Source organism: Terrapene carolina, unplaced genomic scaffold (genome assembly GCF_002925995.2).
Source record: "Terrapene carolina triunguis isolate 2854851 unplaced genomic scaffold, T_m_triunguis-2.0 Scaffold94, whole genome shotgun sequence".
Lineage (NCBI taxonomy): Eukaryota > Metazoa > Chordata > Testudines > Emydidae > Terrapene > Terrapene triunguis.
Window position 1 is genome coordinate 211,404 of NW_020664445.1, and position 15,908 is coordinate 227,311.

General features: G+C 47.8%; 1 protein-coding gene across 1 annotated transcript in view; it reads right to left on the reverse strand.

Annotated features, from left to right (window-relative positions):
- ABCA1 (ATP binding cassette subfamily A member 1) overlaps positions 1-15,908 on the reverse strand; it is a 92,270-nt gene that overhangs the window by 28,637 nt on the left and 47,725 nt on the right. The window contains exons 9-19 of the mRNA XM_024208018.3: positions 12,711-12,899; positions 11,749-11,954; positions 11,478-11,654; positions 10,480-10,702; positions 9,498-9,719; positions 5,848-6,052; positions 5,133-5,246; positions 4,328-4,499; positions 3,546-3,677; positions 2,369-2,508; positions 686-823 (exon numbers count right to left, since the gene is read on the reverse strand). Coding sequence (XP_024063786.2) covers positions 686-823; positions 2,369-2,508; positions 3,546-3,677; positions 4,328-4,499; positions 5,133-5,246; positions 5,848-6,052; positions 9,498-9,719; positions 10,480-10,702; positions 11,478-11,654; positions 11,749-11,954; positions 12,711-12,899 — 1,918 coding nt within the window. The remainder of the gene's footprint in view (positions 1-685; positions 824-2,368; positions 2,509-3,545; positions 3,678-4,327; positions 4,500-5,132; positions 5,247-5,847; positions 6,053-9,497; positions 9,720-10,479; positions 10,703-11,477; positions 11,655-11,748; positions 11,955-12,710; positions 12,900-15,908) is intronic.

The following is a 15,908-nucleotide window of genomic DNA, read 5'->3' on the forward strand; positions in this document are numbered from 1 at the left end:
TCCCCATCCTGTTTGTATTTTGCCACTCCTCTTGGTAGGCATTTACAGTGCTAGCTATGGAAACAGAACAAGCCACACCCAGCAGTGAGTGGACACACAGTGATCTGAGCAGTGTAAGATGTGGTGCACCTGAATTCCTGATTCACCAGGTCCTGCTCAACTGGAGCAAGGGTTGTGATTTCAGGGTACACCAATGAAAGGGGTTTCATACCAACAAGTAGGCCCACTTAACACCAGAGGGCTTTACCCTAATGCAGACACCAAAAGTCAGCTTCTGAACTGAGCTACGTCCATATGAATCCACTGGAGTTACTCCAGATTTACACCTGTGGGAATGAAATCAGAATCTGCCCTCCTATCCTCTTCCCTCAGTGGGTAGTGAACGTAGAACATGGCTTTCTCTTGAGCACTGAAATGCAGTCCCACCAATTAAAGAGAAGGGGCTTGTTATAACGAGACTGCAAAAAGGGTCTCATTAATAGGGAATGCAGGTGTCTGAGTGCCCTGATCCCAGGGCTGGGGCTGTTTGTTGCCATTTTCTACCAGGGCACCCAGGGATTTGCAATGACGCATTAGTAACAATTCCCCCATACAATCAGCAAAGGTAGAACAATGTATTTTATCTAAGCCACAAGCCACTGATGCCCTTTTACTTCTGACTATAACGGGGTGAAAGAACAGAGACCTTGGCGATACTTCAGAAGCAGTTCCCAGATCCCTCGGCGAGAATAAGGATCCACCCCAGCTGTTGGCTCGTCCAAAATGACCACCTTTGATCCACCCACAAAGGCCAAGGCCACCGACAGCTTTCTCTGCATGCCACCTGCGAAGCGAGAGAAGAATTCAGGCTGGAGGTGTGAACAACGAAGCAGAGATCTGTGCCGTAAGGTGCTGTGGTGGAGATGGCTAGAACCAGATTCCCCACCCCCTGCACACAAATGCCTTCTGAAGCCAGGTGTGCACACAGATAAAGTTAAATGACTCTAGGCTCCATCCTCCCCCCATGACAGAGTTCTGCACCGTGCCAGGGAACAAGTGGAGGGGGCCCTTAAGGAGCTGGTCGTTTCTCCTGGATCTTGCGTTGCTCAGCACCAGCATTAGAGCAACTGAGAAGCTGATCTAACTTATTTGACTGGTGTAAAGTCTGCGAAGTACCTTACTGCCAATGGAGAATTGGCAGAGTGGAGCACCACACCATCCCACCATGCCCCTCCACTGGGAGTGAGGCGGCTGGTGCAGGAACCTTACACCAGTGGAGTGTTCTCCTACACAAGGGGGATTCTCAGTTAGCTGTTTGGGGCCAGAATCCACACACCTGGCATTGCCTGAGTGGGACAAAGTGAACAGAGCAGACTGGAGAATAAAGACAGTGGCTTTAACCACTTTGCTTTTGTCTAACTTGCTCCAGTCACTGCCCGGGGTACCAGGCATACTGTTTTAGTTTTACATTTTATTAAGATGTCTAGAGATTTTTGGATACTGGGTGCTAATAAATTCAATAGCATATTTACTATGAGAGCTTTTGTAATGACTGTCATCTTGGATTGAAGCTGGGACCTCCAGAACTAAAGCATGAGCTTGTGCTAAAAGATTAAGTCAGGTATAGAAGATTCACGTCTTCTGTGGGTCAGGCACAGAGGGGGGTGGGTAATGCACACTCAGCCTTGGTTTACATACTTGCCCTAGGCAGAGGAAGCTCAAACCAAACACCTCAGGCCCCTAGCCATTTGAATCTCAGATGAGCACCCAGTCTTTGTGGTCAACAGGCATAGGCGCTGACTTACTCAGATCCCGGTCTGCCCCAAGCCCTGCCTCCACTCCACTCCTTCCCCCAAAGCTCCCACCCCTGCTCTGCCTCTTCCTGCCCCTTGCCCCCCACCCCCAGCGCCTCCTGCACGCCACTGAGCAGCTGATCTGCAGCGGGCGGGAGGCACTGTGGAGACGGGGAGGAACTGATTGGCGGGGCTGCTGGCAGGTGGGAGGCTTGGTGGGGGGGGGGGGAAGATGCTGATCCGCGGGGCCGCCAGTGGGTGCTGAGCACCCACTATTTTTTTTCCATGGGTGCTCCAGCCCCAGAGCATCCACGGAATCGGCACCTATGTCAACAGGGATTGAACCTTGGCAGCTCCAGAACTAAGAGCGTAAGTCTCCTCAGCTTGAGCTACAGGACTACGTTCCCAAGCTATTAGCTGTAGCAGACCCACCTCTGTTGTAGATCAGGCACAGAGGTGGATACTTAACACACACCGAGTGGCAGGTTACACTGTAGTATCTTGCTTTGCCTCTCAATATTAGGGAACTACAGTGCCCTTCTCAAAGCCTTCTGAGCTGAGATGAGACATGCAAAGGGCTGAAGAATTGGACCTACCAGAGAGTTTGCTGGTTCTGGCTTTGAGTTTGTGAGGCAGGCCGACATCCATCACCATCTGCTGCATCTCTTCTTTCACCTTTTTCTCTGACAGCCCTTTCAGACGAGCGTAGAACCAGATGTGCTCTTCTACTGTCAGCCTAAGGCGTAGGGAGCAGAACCAGCAAGGCACTATGTCTCAGTCAGGCTCAGACTCATCCCAGGAACCGTTTTTTAAATTAGTTACAAAACCCATACTTATTGAGGCAGGAAAATATTATGCAGGGCTAAGATTTTTGGAAATGACTAATGATTTTCAGGACTCAACCTGGGACACCTTAGAAGGGCCTGATTTCCAGAGGGCAGATGCTCAGTGCTATCTGAAAATCAGGCCATATTAAGGTGCCGCAGGTTGGACTCCCAAACACTGAGGTACCCCAAATCATTAGTCACTGTGGAAAATTTTGGCCTATTTTTTTTCAATGGAAGAAACAGTTTTCTAAAAGAAAAACTGGAAAAATGGTCTTGATGGATGTGCAAGGCATTGCTGATAGACCACAGATACATCTAACAATAAAACAGAACCTACTTCTGTCCAGCTACAGATTCTTAACACCTCCATCAGTGAACTATCCCAGGCCACATATACAGCTCAGACTAGCACCTCCTGGGTGGGAAGTAACCCCTAGCATAAACCACTATTTGCTGGTTTCAGCCCATGAGGTGCAATGTCTCCCATGTGACACCAACGACCCGCAGCTTCCATGGAATATTATGTTCCAGATCCGCAGCTGGTGTAACCAATCCACTCACTTCAATTGAGCTATGCTGAATTACACCACTGAGGATTTGGCCAAATATGGTACATTTTAACATCCTGATTCTTGGTTCACTCCCATTTACCAATATATTGATACTACTTCAACACTACTTCATTGTTCAACTGCCTTTAAACAGCAGCCCTTGCAAATGATATGCCAGTTACATCTACCTCTATACACACATTTGCTAACCACTGTCCCGTGGAGTTACTCTGGACTTACACAAGCAAGAGAGAGACCAGAAGTGGGCCTAGAGCCATAGAGGATAGTAATGTCAGAAAATGAGAAAAGGAATCCTCTGTAATTTTAAATAAGCACACACACATTTTTGTTTTGTGCTACAGACCCCATCATTGTGCTTCTTGGCTGCTACTCACAAGTCAAAGAGGACATTGTGCTGGGGACAGACACCCAAGTTCTGCCTGATGGTGCTGAGCTCGGAGCGGATATCTTTGCCCAGGATGAAGGCCGTGCCCGAGGTTGGAGGAAATAAGCCAGTTAAAATGGACCTGAATGACAAATGCAGTAAATAGTAAGTGAGCTCCAAAACGTCACAGCACAATCCAAATCAAGAGGGGGCTTGTTCCACATGCACTAGGGATGAAAGGACAATGGCTAGGATAGAGTCTTGCTGATATCCCATATCACGTGATTATTCACCAAAGGAAAACAATCAGAGAAACATCTCGCACGTGAGCTTTCAGTTTTAATGGGAGCTGGACTGAACCACATGCTAATGGTTCTGTGAGAGAAAAATATCCTCCCCACTCCCTAAAAGCTATTAATGCTTTCAGAATTCATTTCCTTATTCTGATAAAGCAGGGTCACAAAGAGGGTTATTAAAAAGTGCTGCTGACACTGTAGCAAGTCAGCCACAGTCTTGATCTGGAACCGTGACAATTCACTGGCATCAAAATGTTCCATTCCCCAATATCGGTGTATTTCATGGGCCAGATTCTCAGCAGATGTAAATCAGCAAAGCTCTACTGAAGTCAGCGGAGATACACTGATTTACACCTGCTGAGTCTCTGGCCTTGCATATTTAATCTATACACCTATCCACATGCACATATTATATAGTCATGTTTAGACAAAACACTAGGTTTCAGAACCACTCTAACAAGAGCACCTCCCCCACCCTTAAAAATACTGTCCTTACATGGTTGTGGTTTTCCCAGCTCCATTGTGTCCCAGAAAGGATGTGATCTGCCCTTCAAAGAAATTCAGTGTGAGCCCATCCACGGCAACCTTCTTGCCATCACGATAAATCTTCACCAGGTTCTGAATGGAGACCCCCAGGCTAAGATGAGTGGGTTCCTCCTCCATGCAGTCTGCGAGAAGAATAAGTAATCAGCAAGGCAGCGTAGAATAGACACAGCACCAATAATATTAATACACATCTTTCCTTGGCCAATGAGAACCCGCAGTGAAGTGGGGCATCTAGGAAGCTTCCTAATCTCCCTTCCCAGGGTGTTATCCCTCCATGGAGGTTCACTTTAGCTTGGCACTAATTAGTTCTTTGGAGGCCAGCTGTAAGGGCCTAATCCAATGCCAGATGTAGTCAGTGGATACGTATCCACTGACCAGATCAGGCCCCATGTCAGAGAGGACCCAGTCCTGTGAGATACTGAGCACCCTCCACTGAAATCAATGGAAGTGGAGGGAATGCCACAGCTCACAGGTTAATGCCTCAATGCCAAAGGAGAGCCCAGTCCTGCCTGCCTTATTTGGGCAAGATTTCCAGTGATGTATGTGGGAGTTTTATTGGAATAAGGACTGCACAATCATGCTCACATTCTGTTAGTTATCAGGGGAATGAATGGTGAGTAGGACAGGAGCAGCTTTAATTTCATGATGCTAAATCCGGACATCCTTTCACACAGTCCTTACCAGGGCAAGTCCCCAACTTCATTCATTTAAACCTAAGCACCTGCCTTCTGGCCCAGCGTGGGTCAGACACTTACTTTCCGATGGCCCTTTGTGATCAGAACGAGCGTGCCGCCTCTCCTCAGATTCCTCACCGAACCAATAGGACTTTGTAAAGGGGAAGTACCAAGGCCTGGGAATTCCATACTGGCCTAAACGGGGAGGAAAGCATTCACGTGAGCCCAGCAACATCCACCATAATGTCTCTATTTAAAGACAGAGGGCAAGTACTGAAGCATCATATCTCCAGCTGTCGGGCCTTGGAGAAGAGCTGCACATATACGAGAAGGTGAAAATCCCCCTTCTAGAATGGAAATTGGCGACAGATTGAGAGAGAGATTTTAGCCAGGTGGGGAATATTAGACGATTTCAAAACGTTACAACCAATCTTCCCAAATCCCACTTTACTCTAATAGTTAAAGGCCCGATTGTGGGAGGTGCTAACCACCCTGTGTCAGGTATCAAGTGTCCTCAACTCCTGGCAAAGCCAATGGGAATTGAAGAGGCTGAGAATCTCATAGGAGGTGCTAGCACCTGGCTGGACTGAGCCTAGTTTCTCTGTATGTGGGGGAACTTGGAAATTGTCCAGGAGTTTGATCAGTGGCTTTGATGTGATAATATTGATGGTGCGGGGTTGCCCCCTTCTGTAACATATGCTGCCTGGAACGTGAAACGCTCTTGACGAATGGGCAGGAATACACAGGACCCACAAAGAGCAGAACACCATGTCTCTAGGCAACAGTAAAGGCTCACCTGGGAAGACAGACTCAATGTACCAGGTCATGACCCCATAGAGGAACGTATCAAACAACATCATGAAGGCAGATGTGGTGAGGTTGAAGCCATCTTCTTCAAGGGGGCTTTCAAAGAGGTTGTCCCACTGCACGCCAACCCCCTGCTCCTCAAACAATGCAAAGTACTCGCAGCCAAACCCAAAGGCGACCGGGGACAGCAGGCTCTAGAAGAGCAAGATGTTTACACTATTGAGACCATTCACAAACTCGTCTCTTCATCTTTAAAAATAAACGGAGAGGGGACTGCTCAGCCCTCATGCTAGTGTCATGACTCAAAACACAAAGGGTGGAATCTGGGCCCTACTGAAGTCAATGGCAAAACTCCCGGTGGGGGCCAGGATTTTCACTTAGGGCTCAGCAAGCTCCCATTGCCTAGTTTTGTGCTTGCATAGCCCTCCTGAGTTTGAAAGCTTGACTCCTACTCAACCGTGACGGGGTTCGTGATGCTCTTAGAAGAGACTGAAACAAGGAGCAGAGGTAGAGAGAATGATGCAGTAGAATAAGTGTGTGTGTGTGTGTGTACACATATAAGTAAAATGAGGGGATTCTCTACCCCTAGTAACCAGCAAGGACATCCTTTTAGCTACAGAAACATGTTGTCCTTGTTTGTTTTTATTGAGTCACCCTGGGAAGAAAACCCAGGTTTAAATTCCCAGGGGGCGGGGGCGCAATTGGAAACCCAAAATAGTTCTGCAACCACCTCAAAAGTCAGAACATAAGAATGGCCATACTGGGTCAGACCAATGGTCCATCTAGCCCAATATCCTGTCTCCCAGCAGTGGCCAATGCCAGGTGCTTCAGAGGGACTGAATAGAACAGGCAACCATTGAGTGATCCATCCCCTGTCATCTACTCCCAGCTTCTGGCAGTCAGAGGCTAGGGACCACCCAGGCATGGGGTTGTGTCCCTGACTATCTTGGCTAATAACCATAGATGGACCTATCCTCCATGAACTTATCTAATTGTTTTTTAAACCCCATTATAGTTTTGGCCTTCACAACATCCCCTGGCAACAAATCCCACAGGATTACTATGTGTTGTGTGAAGTATAACTTCCTTTTGTTTGTTTTAAACCTGCTGCCTATTAATTTCATTGGGTGATACCTGGGGTTCCTGTGTTACATAAAGGGGTGAATAACACTTCCTTATTCACTTTCTCTACACCAGTCACGATTTTATAGACCGCTATCATATCCCCCCTTAGTCGTCTCTTTTCCAAGCTGAAAGTCCCAGGTTTTTTAATCTTTCCCCATACAGAAGCTGTTCCATAACCTTAAAGATTTTTGTTCCCTTTCTCTGTACCTTTTGCAATTCTAATAGATCTTTTTTGAGATGGTGTGACCACAACTGCACGCAATATTGAAGGTGTGGGCATACCATAGATTTATATAGTGGCATTATGATCATTACTGTCTTATTCCTATCCCTTTCCTAGTGGTTCCTATCATTCTGTTCGCTTTCTAGACTGCTGCTGCACATTGAGCAGATGTTTTCAGAGAACTATCCACAGTGACTCCAAGATCTCTTTCTAGAGTGGTAAAAGCTAATTTAGACCCCCTCATTTTATATGTATAATTGGGATTATGCTTTACAATGTACATTACTTTGCACTTATCAATATTCAATTTCATCTGCCATTTTGTTGCCCAATCACCCAGTTTAATGAGATCCTTTTGTAAGTCATTGCAGTAGCTATGGACTTAACTATCCTGTGTAATTTTGTATCATCTGCAAATTTTGCCACCTCACTGTTTACCCCTTTTTCCAGATCACATAGGAGTATGATGAACAGCACTTGTCCCAGTACAGACCCCTGGAGGAACCCGCTATTTACCTCTCTCCATTCTGAAAACTGACCATTTATTCCTAACCTTTGTTTTCTTGTCTTTTAACCAGTTACTGATCCGTGAGATGAACTTCCCTCTTTCCCATGATTGCTTACTTTGCTTAAGAGCCTTTGGTGAGGTACCTTGTCAAAGGCTTTCTGAAAGCCCAAGTACACTATATCCATTGGATCGCCGTTGTCCAGAGGTTTGTTAACTCCTCAAAGAATTCTAATGGTTTGGTGAGGCATGATTTCCCTTTACAAAAGCCATGTTGACTCTTCCTTAACAAATCATGTTCATCTATGTGTCCAATAATTCTATTCCTTACTATAGTTTCAACCAATTTGCCTGGTACTGAAGTCAGGCTTACCAGCCTGTAATTGCTGGGATAACCTCTGGAGCCTTTTTAAAAAATTGGTGTCACATTAATTATCCTCCAATCATCTGGTACAGACGCTGATTTAAATGATAGGTCACATACCACAGTTAGTAGTTCTGCAATTTCATATTTGAGTTCCTTCAGAACTCTTGGGTGATCCTGGTGACTTATTACTGTTTAATTTATCAATTTGTTCCAAAACCTCCTCTAGAGATACCTCAATCTGGGACAGTTCCTAAGATTTGTCACCTAAAAAGAATAGCTCAGGTGTGGTACTCTCCCTCACATCCTCTGCAGTGAAGACTGATTGAAAGAATTCATCTAGCTTCTACAAAATGGCCTTATCTTCCTTGAAAGTGCTCCTTTAGCACCTCGATCGTCCAGGGGCCCCACTGATTGTTTGGCAGGCTTTCTGCTTCTGATGTACTTAAATATTTTTTGCTGTTAGTTTTTGAGTCTTTTGCTATTTGCTTTTCGGATTCTTTTTTGGCCTGCCTACTTATCTTTTCACACTTGATTTGCTGGAGTTTATGCGCTATTGTCCTCAGTAGGATTTGACTTCCAATTTTTAAAGGATGCCGTTTTGCCTCTAACCGATTCTTTTACTTTGCTGTTTAGTCATTGTGGCACATTTTTGGTCCTTGTACTAGCCTGAGAAGTTCTCAAAATCTCAATCTGCATGATGGTCACCCATCCCTATCTGCACTGGGATCACTGAAGTGTTCAGAGAGTCACAGATTTTACGGCCAGAAGTGACCATCATGATCATTTAGTCTAAACTCCTGCATAACATGATCTGTGGAATTCCACCCAATGCTCCTGGCCCTGAGCCCAAGGTTTGAACTCTATGCTATTATGTGGCTAGGCAGTGCCCCAGTGGTAGTTCTTCATGCTGCTATGCTGAAGACTGGGGTTTGTTTTGTTTCCCCCTTCTCTTGCTCCCCAGATGACTAGACCGCAGTATGGGGGAAGGGAGGGAGTGTTGTACACAGCCACCCCCCAGCGAGTTAAGGAGTGCTGTGGAGAGTCTCTAAAGGGAGGCTCTCAGATGGACAGGCCTCTGGGGGAGGGCCGCTTAAAGGTCTGATCCTGTCACAAATGGGCACTACTACATGAACTGCACCAGGGCAGCATCAGGCCTCACAGCAGCAGATGGGGGAATCTCAGTACTCCATGAAGAGCATGCCCAGAGATCCCTTCCCCACTCCCAGGCTCCCTGATCACTATCAAACCCAGAAAGTTCTTCATCAGTGCCTGCTCTGATAGCCCTTTGCCCTGGGTACAGTGGAAAACAATGGCCTCTTGCACCCCACAGCCCCACACGCTAATGAGCCACCGAGCGCTTTGCTGGCCACGGCATGATATTCAATACAGCTCTTCTGCGCCAAGCCCGCCGCGACTCACCGCGAACATTTTCAGCGAGACGCTCACGTAGTCCTGCCAGGCGACGCACAGCACGTAGGGCAGGTAGAGGGTGAAATAGATGATCCCACCACAGGCTGTTGCCAGGTTGGCCCTGGAGAACATGGTGCTGATGAGGAAGCACTGCAAGATGGTCACCACGGCAAAGACGGAGAGGAAGACAAACACCACGCTGGGGTCGCTATAGGGCAGCAGGTTTCCCATCTGGGCAAGGAGGAGATACATGGCTCACAAGGCAAACAGGGCTCATTGAGAAGCAATCAACAGGGCCCACTTGCAGAATCGCTATTCAGAACAGAACTACCTTTTAACTGCTTTAGCTGCCTGGTCCTGTAAGCAGGTGGGATTGTGACCATGCCAGAGGTGCGTTTTGCCCTAGGCATGGTACTCTGCACTCTGTAGCCCTGGCCGTACATTTACTCATCTAGATATTTGCCTAGTTTTACAACAGGCTAAGTAAGAAGCACTAGCGAAGGCAGCAAAAACTAAAATTTCATACAGACAGTGGCTTGTTTATGCTGCTCTACATACTATACTCTGAAATGTAGGTACAACATTTATATTCCAGTTGATTTATTTTATAATTATATGGTAAAAATGAGGAAGTCAGCACTTTTTCAGTAATAGCGTGCTGTGACCCTTTTGTATGTTTATGTCTGATTTTGTAAGCAAGTAGTTAAGTGAGGTGTAACTTGGGGGTATGCAAGACAAATCAGACTCTTTAAAGGGGTACAGTCATCTGGAAAGGTTGAGAGCCACTGTTTTAAATCACTCAGCCTCGTTTTGGAACCAAGAGCCTCTTCCCAGTGAGTCACTGCCTGATCCAAGTTCCTAGAATATTAATTAACCGCAGATCATTCGTTATCAGGCTGATTGTCAGCAGGGCCCCGCGTTATGCCGCCCCACAGGAAATCAACACTGCTGAGAAGGGGAAAGAGAGAAACTGTGATGGTGCCAGCCTCACCTTCAGGATCAGCACCAGAAGCCCAGCGCTCATGAGGAGGGGGATGAGGCTGCTGATGAACCAGCTGAACCAGAGGATACCATTGTCCAGGCCCATGATTCTCATGGTCTCCTTCAGCCGGGCTTCCTTCTCGTACACAATCCCCTTGATTATTACAGCCACCGAGTAGATCCAAGCCAGAGTCATGAAGAGGGGCATGGAACGGCCCATGACACGCAGGAATCTGGTGGCAGGAAGGGAAAGAGCCAGGGGAAAGATTGTTGTGGTTATTTGCCTTAGAGAGCGTCACCAAGGGCTGCAGGGTACCCTACAGGTGCAGCGGAGGAGGATCACAGTACTGCCGAGAGGTCCCTGTTGGGGCCAGGGCTCCATTGTGCAAAGCGAAGCATGCACACAGGGCCAGGTCCTCACCTGGTGTAAATTGGCGTCGCTCCCTGGAAGTCACTGGGGGAGTGAGTGACTCACAAGCCTGCGCTGCTGCTCTATTAGCAGGGCAATGCTTTATGACCTTTCTAGACTAGTCCCCAGCCGCTTCCAGGCCAGACTGCAACTGCACAAGCCTGGGTGGAGCAGAGCACCCAGGGACCAATCACAGCTACACTCCCTGCCCCCTCCATTGCTGACCCCTGCCACTCCAGCCAGAGGCCTGGCCAGGCACCGAGAGGGGGTGCTACAGTACTGTCCCGATAATGCACTCTCCCACCCCGCCCCACTCTGCAGTTGGGAGGCACCATCCTTCACAGAGCTCTCCTGGGGCAGGGCCTCAGGAGCCATCCTGGAGCCAGAAATGCTTTGGGTACCTGCACAGAGCGATACACTCAATCCCACATTAAGGAGCCAGGTTCATGCACCAGTATAGGAATGCACAGGTACCACTAGACCAAATCAGCAGGGTAACAGAAGGCCCAACCCTGCCCGTCAATGCCAGTGGCCACACTCCCAGTGACTCAGGATCAGACACGGACCCTGCTATCTGGTCGACCTACTGCATAACTTACATATCATCCACGTAACAGGGGTAGGGCATCTGCTGCACGTAGACACCAGTCTTCTTCTCTGTGCCCGTCAGCGCCCTGATGATCGCCTGCTCCACAACATCCTGCAAGTACACAAAGCCGCCCCAGACATACCGCATGTCTTCAAAGGGGTCAGCACGAGGACCGGGGTCCCAGTACCTAAGCCAAGGGAACAAAGATCACCTGTTAGAAATCCTTACAGGCCTAGAGTCTCCCAACGCCTCTCTTGAGAAGGCAGCTGGGGAGCACTCACCCATCCTTAATCTTGTTTGTCCTTTCCACATTGTCTATGTCCATCCGTATCTTGTACTTGATGTGAGGAGGCAGCTCTACACTGTTTGGGGTGATTTCAGGGAAGACAATGCCAGCCCAGAACTTCCTCTCCTCCAGGAGCTCCATGGACCTGTTTATGAGCCGCACTTCTGTGGCCACGGGCTCCAGCTTGTCCAGGTTGACACACTAAATGGAGAAAGATTTGTAAGTCCATGGGCAGAGTTTATTCCATAGGGATCTATGTTGGTAGCTACAGTGATAGAACACAGTCAAGCCTGTGAAACAAGAGGGACCCGGAGATGCTAACACCTTCACCTAAAAGATGAGGCAAAGCTACAGTGTGCTGGAACAGACAGTCATTCATTTATAGAGGTGGAATCCAATGAGTTCAATAACGCCTAGAGCTTTAAAACCACTGCAGTTTCTCCTGCAGTCACTGAGTAATACCAGATGCAGAGAAACAAGCATCCAGGGCACTGATGAGATCAGCCATTATCAGCTGCCCATAATGGTGGGGCAGGACTGTCACTGGAAACCACATGGAACATGCAGGATAAGATTTTTTCAAAGATGGGGGCCTAAAGTTAGGCTCTTCTGTCCGTATTTTGGCACCTAAGCGAGCAGCCTGAGTTTCAGAAGTGCTGACCACCCAGCAGCTCCCCCTGAGGCTAGGACACTTAGATGCCTAAATGTGGGCTTAGGAACAATCGTTTCAGATTTTAAATCTTGGCTGCAATGTTTTATTGCTTTCTTGATGCAAATCTCCTAGGAGCACTGATGGTGCAAACCATGACACTGCAAACCCAGACACCAAACTACCACTCATAAGCGCTGAGCTTTTTACAATATGACTCTCCAGGACCCCTTGCAGAGAGCATGGCTTGGCCTTGTACCGGAGGACATGCATGAGCAAACGTTACCTAACAGCAGCAGCAAGCTCACCTCCATGAAGCGGGAGATGGTTTGGACGGCCTGGTCAGTCTCATTGAAGGCATCCATCCAGGTGTATGTGGAGCCATTCGCTGGCTGAATGTCCTCTGAGGACTTTGCCAAGAACAGGGAAACATCTTGAACCGTCCACGTTGAGCTGCTCAAGTGAGTGTCCCAGAGGCCTTTGCTTTTCAGCAGTGTCTGCAATTATGGTGCCAGGGGAAATAATGACTGTTAGGCTCAGGTTTGGATTCCCCCCAGCAAGGCAGAGCTTGTACCATGCTACCATGACTCTTTCCCCTTGGACCTGGAAATCCAGCTCTGGACAAGGACCGAGAATGGAGAGTTTACTGAGCACATGAATGCTCTTCAGCAAGCCGTGTTGCTAATTCTGCCAACGCATGGGACTTCCATCAGAGAAGCCCAGGTTCCCAGAGTGCAGCATCACATTAACTGCAGTGTGACAAAATGAAAATTCCCAGGGGAAAATAACATTCAGGGGAGACGCAGAATTGGTAGTGTCAAATGGGGTGCCCAAGTTGCCTGACCGAGGGGCCTCGTTTGGCAGCTTGCTAGATGACTGAAGGCTACTCCCAGTTCGCATGACAATAAACACGTTGCAGCTACTCTTAGAGAACACAAATCCCAGCACAGATTGGCCACCTACATCATGGTCTAGCTATCTGGTAGCGGCAGCATGGTCTGGTGGGTAGGGCCACAGGACTGAGACTCGGCAGGCCGGGATTCTAATCCCTGTTCCGTCACTGCCATATTGTGCGACTTTGGGCAAGTCACTTCGTCGCTCTGTGTCTCAGTTTCCCCTCCCACACTTTGTCTGTCCTGTCCATTTAAACTATGCAGGGCCGGGACTATCTCTCCCAGTGAGTGTGCACGGGTCCTAGCACAGTGGCATCATGATCTTAGCCTAGGCTGAACTGGAATACAAATAGGAATCTCCAGATCTATCTAAATCCCTCTATCTGAGGTATTCACAGGGTGCCCAACACCGTATGTCCTGCCTTGCAGGCTGAGAGTTGACTCTGGACTGCTCCCTCTACTGCAGGTGGAGGGCAGCAGAGAACCACACACTTTGGACACTCAGAGCCTGCCCAATGACACAGTAAATACACTCCCATCCTCAGAGGCACATTTGATAACAACTCTCCAGCAGGTGGCAGCCTTGTTCCGGTCTCTGGGAAAGTGGGAAGAGTTGCAAAACACCTCCCGCCCCCCAACCAAACAAAAAGCCATCCTTGGAAAGCAGAGAAGCACAAAGGAAGGAGGAGATTTTTCAGCTAATTGGTGGTTGCTACATGCTGCTGACACCTTCCAAACAATTCTTTGCTTTGAGCAGAGCCGAAGGGGTGATCTAGTGTAACCGGGAATTCAATTCCCAAGGTGCTAAGCGTAAATATCAATGCAGCAAGGCTGACCCTGCCTCCTCCGACATGTATTCATTATAAGTTACAGCCCACTGTTGCTCTGGAAGCAAAGAGGTTACACAAGGAGGAACTGCTGGCTGAACCATCTATCTCACAGACAGAGTGGGTAACAACGTTAAAGGGAAGGGACATCCCAAATATGTAGGACAAATACTAAAATACTTAATGAAAGAATCTATGGAGGAGGGATGTTAGAGGAAGGCTAATCTTGGGACTAAAGGCACTGAACTGGGAGCCAGGAGATCTGGGTTCAGTTCCCATCTGTGCCACGGACCCTGGGGTGATCTTGGGCAAGTCATGTAATCTTGTGTCTTAGTTCCCCGTCTGTAAAATGGAAATGTACTTCCTTTGACTGTTTATGCTGGAAGTAAGATTGTCTCCTATACAACTCTACCACATGTAACATTACGTACCATATAAGGATCAGTAGAAAAGAGGGAAGCATTCACTGCAAAGGATATGGCTAAGCAGAAGAACAACAAATCTAAGGAATGGTTACAAACTATACAAATGGGAAATTGACTTTTGAGCATACTTCAGACTAAAGAAAGGTAAAGAATTTAACCTGAATAGCTGTTTCAGTCACACAGACAGTGCAAATGGGAACGAGATTAAAAAAATAACATGGCAAAGCAGGAAAAAAGGGCAGAATACGCCAGGCTGGTGAAGGAGAACACAGGAAAGAAAAACAGAAATGGAAAGAGGGTGACTGTGCTCCAGCGCTTTCTCCTGTCCCTTCTGTGTCTATATTTTGTCTCCTTAAGGTCCGCTCATCCAAACACTCCTTACAGCAGCCAGCAGACGCACACAATTTGTATTCACATTGTTCATGTTAAAAGCAAACACGCACTGTTCTCTGAGCAATTGCTCCTGCTCCTTTCAAGTCAATGGGGGTGTTGTCATACACCCCCACCAGAAGTAGGATCCAGCCCCAAATGTCAAACAAGAGGTAGAAAAACATTTCTCCTTTCAGTGCCCCTTCAGCTGCAAGGAGCTTGACATAAACATACAGTGACCTGCAGGGCTGGAACTCGGAATCTAACCACTCGGTAACACTGTCGTCTGCCTGTCTCACAGAAGGCATGTCATTGGGTTTAAACAAACAGCCATCAAGGTCATTAGGCCAAAGAACTGACCTACCATGACAGTGGCCCCAGCTGGAAGGTCTTGTGTTTTGGCCTGATAAGTATGTAACTGATCTTTGTTCCAGCTCTAAATTTAACAGAACGCTGATGGCATGACTTTGCCCGATACTCACAATAAAAGACCCCATGCACACGCATTGGGATAGGTGATGGGGAAAGAGAGTGATGCCTTGAAAATTGAGCTGTAATGGTATTTGTTAAAACAAAGCAGGGGACTGGAACCTCAGGAAGCCTCTGCTAGAATGGAGACGATTCACAACACGTATAAAATACCAGCTCGCTTGGTTTGTGGATCTCGCTTCAAAACGCACCACTCGCTTTTCAAGGGACATCTGATTGGAAACCAGTATCCAAAGGCTGGCCCTGCGGCAGGGCTGTGCAGCTCCCTTTACAGTCTCTGGGCCTGATTCTGACCTTAGTCAGACCAGCGTAATCAAGAGTAACTCCCATCAAGCCAGCACCTCCATTAGAGTGATCGGAGTCCTGCCCAATCATCTCCAGCATTTTCAGGCCATGGGGAGAATGCAGCGGGGGGGGTGGAGGGGCAGAGAATACTTTACACTTCCATTCAGTGGGGATATTTGTCTAGCTTTACTGGGGAGACAGCAGTAATGCTGGCTTGG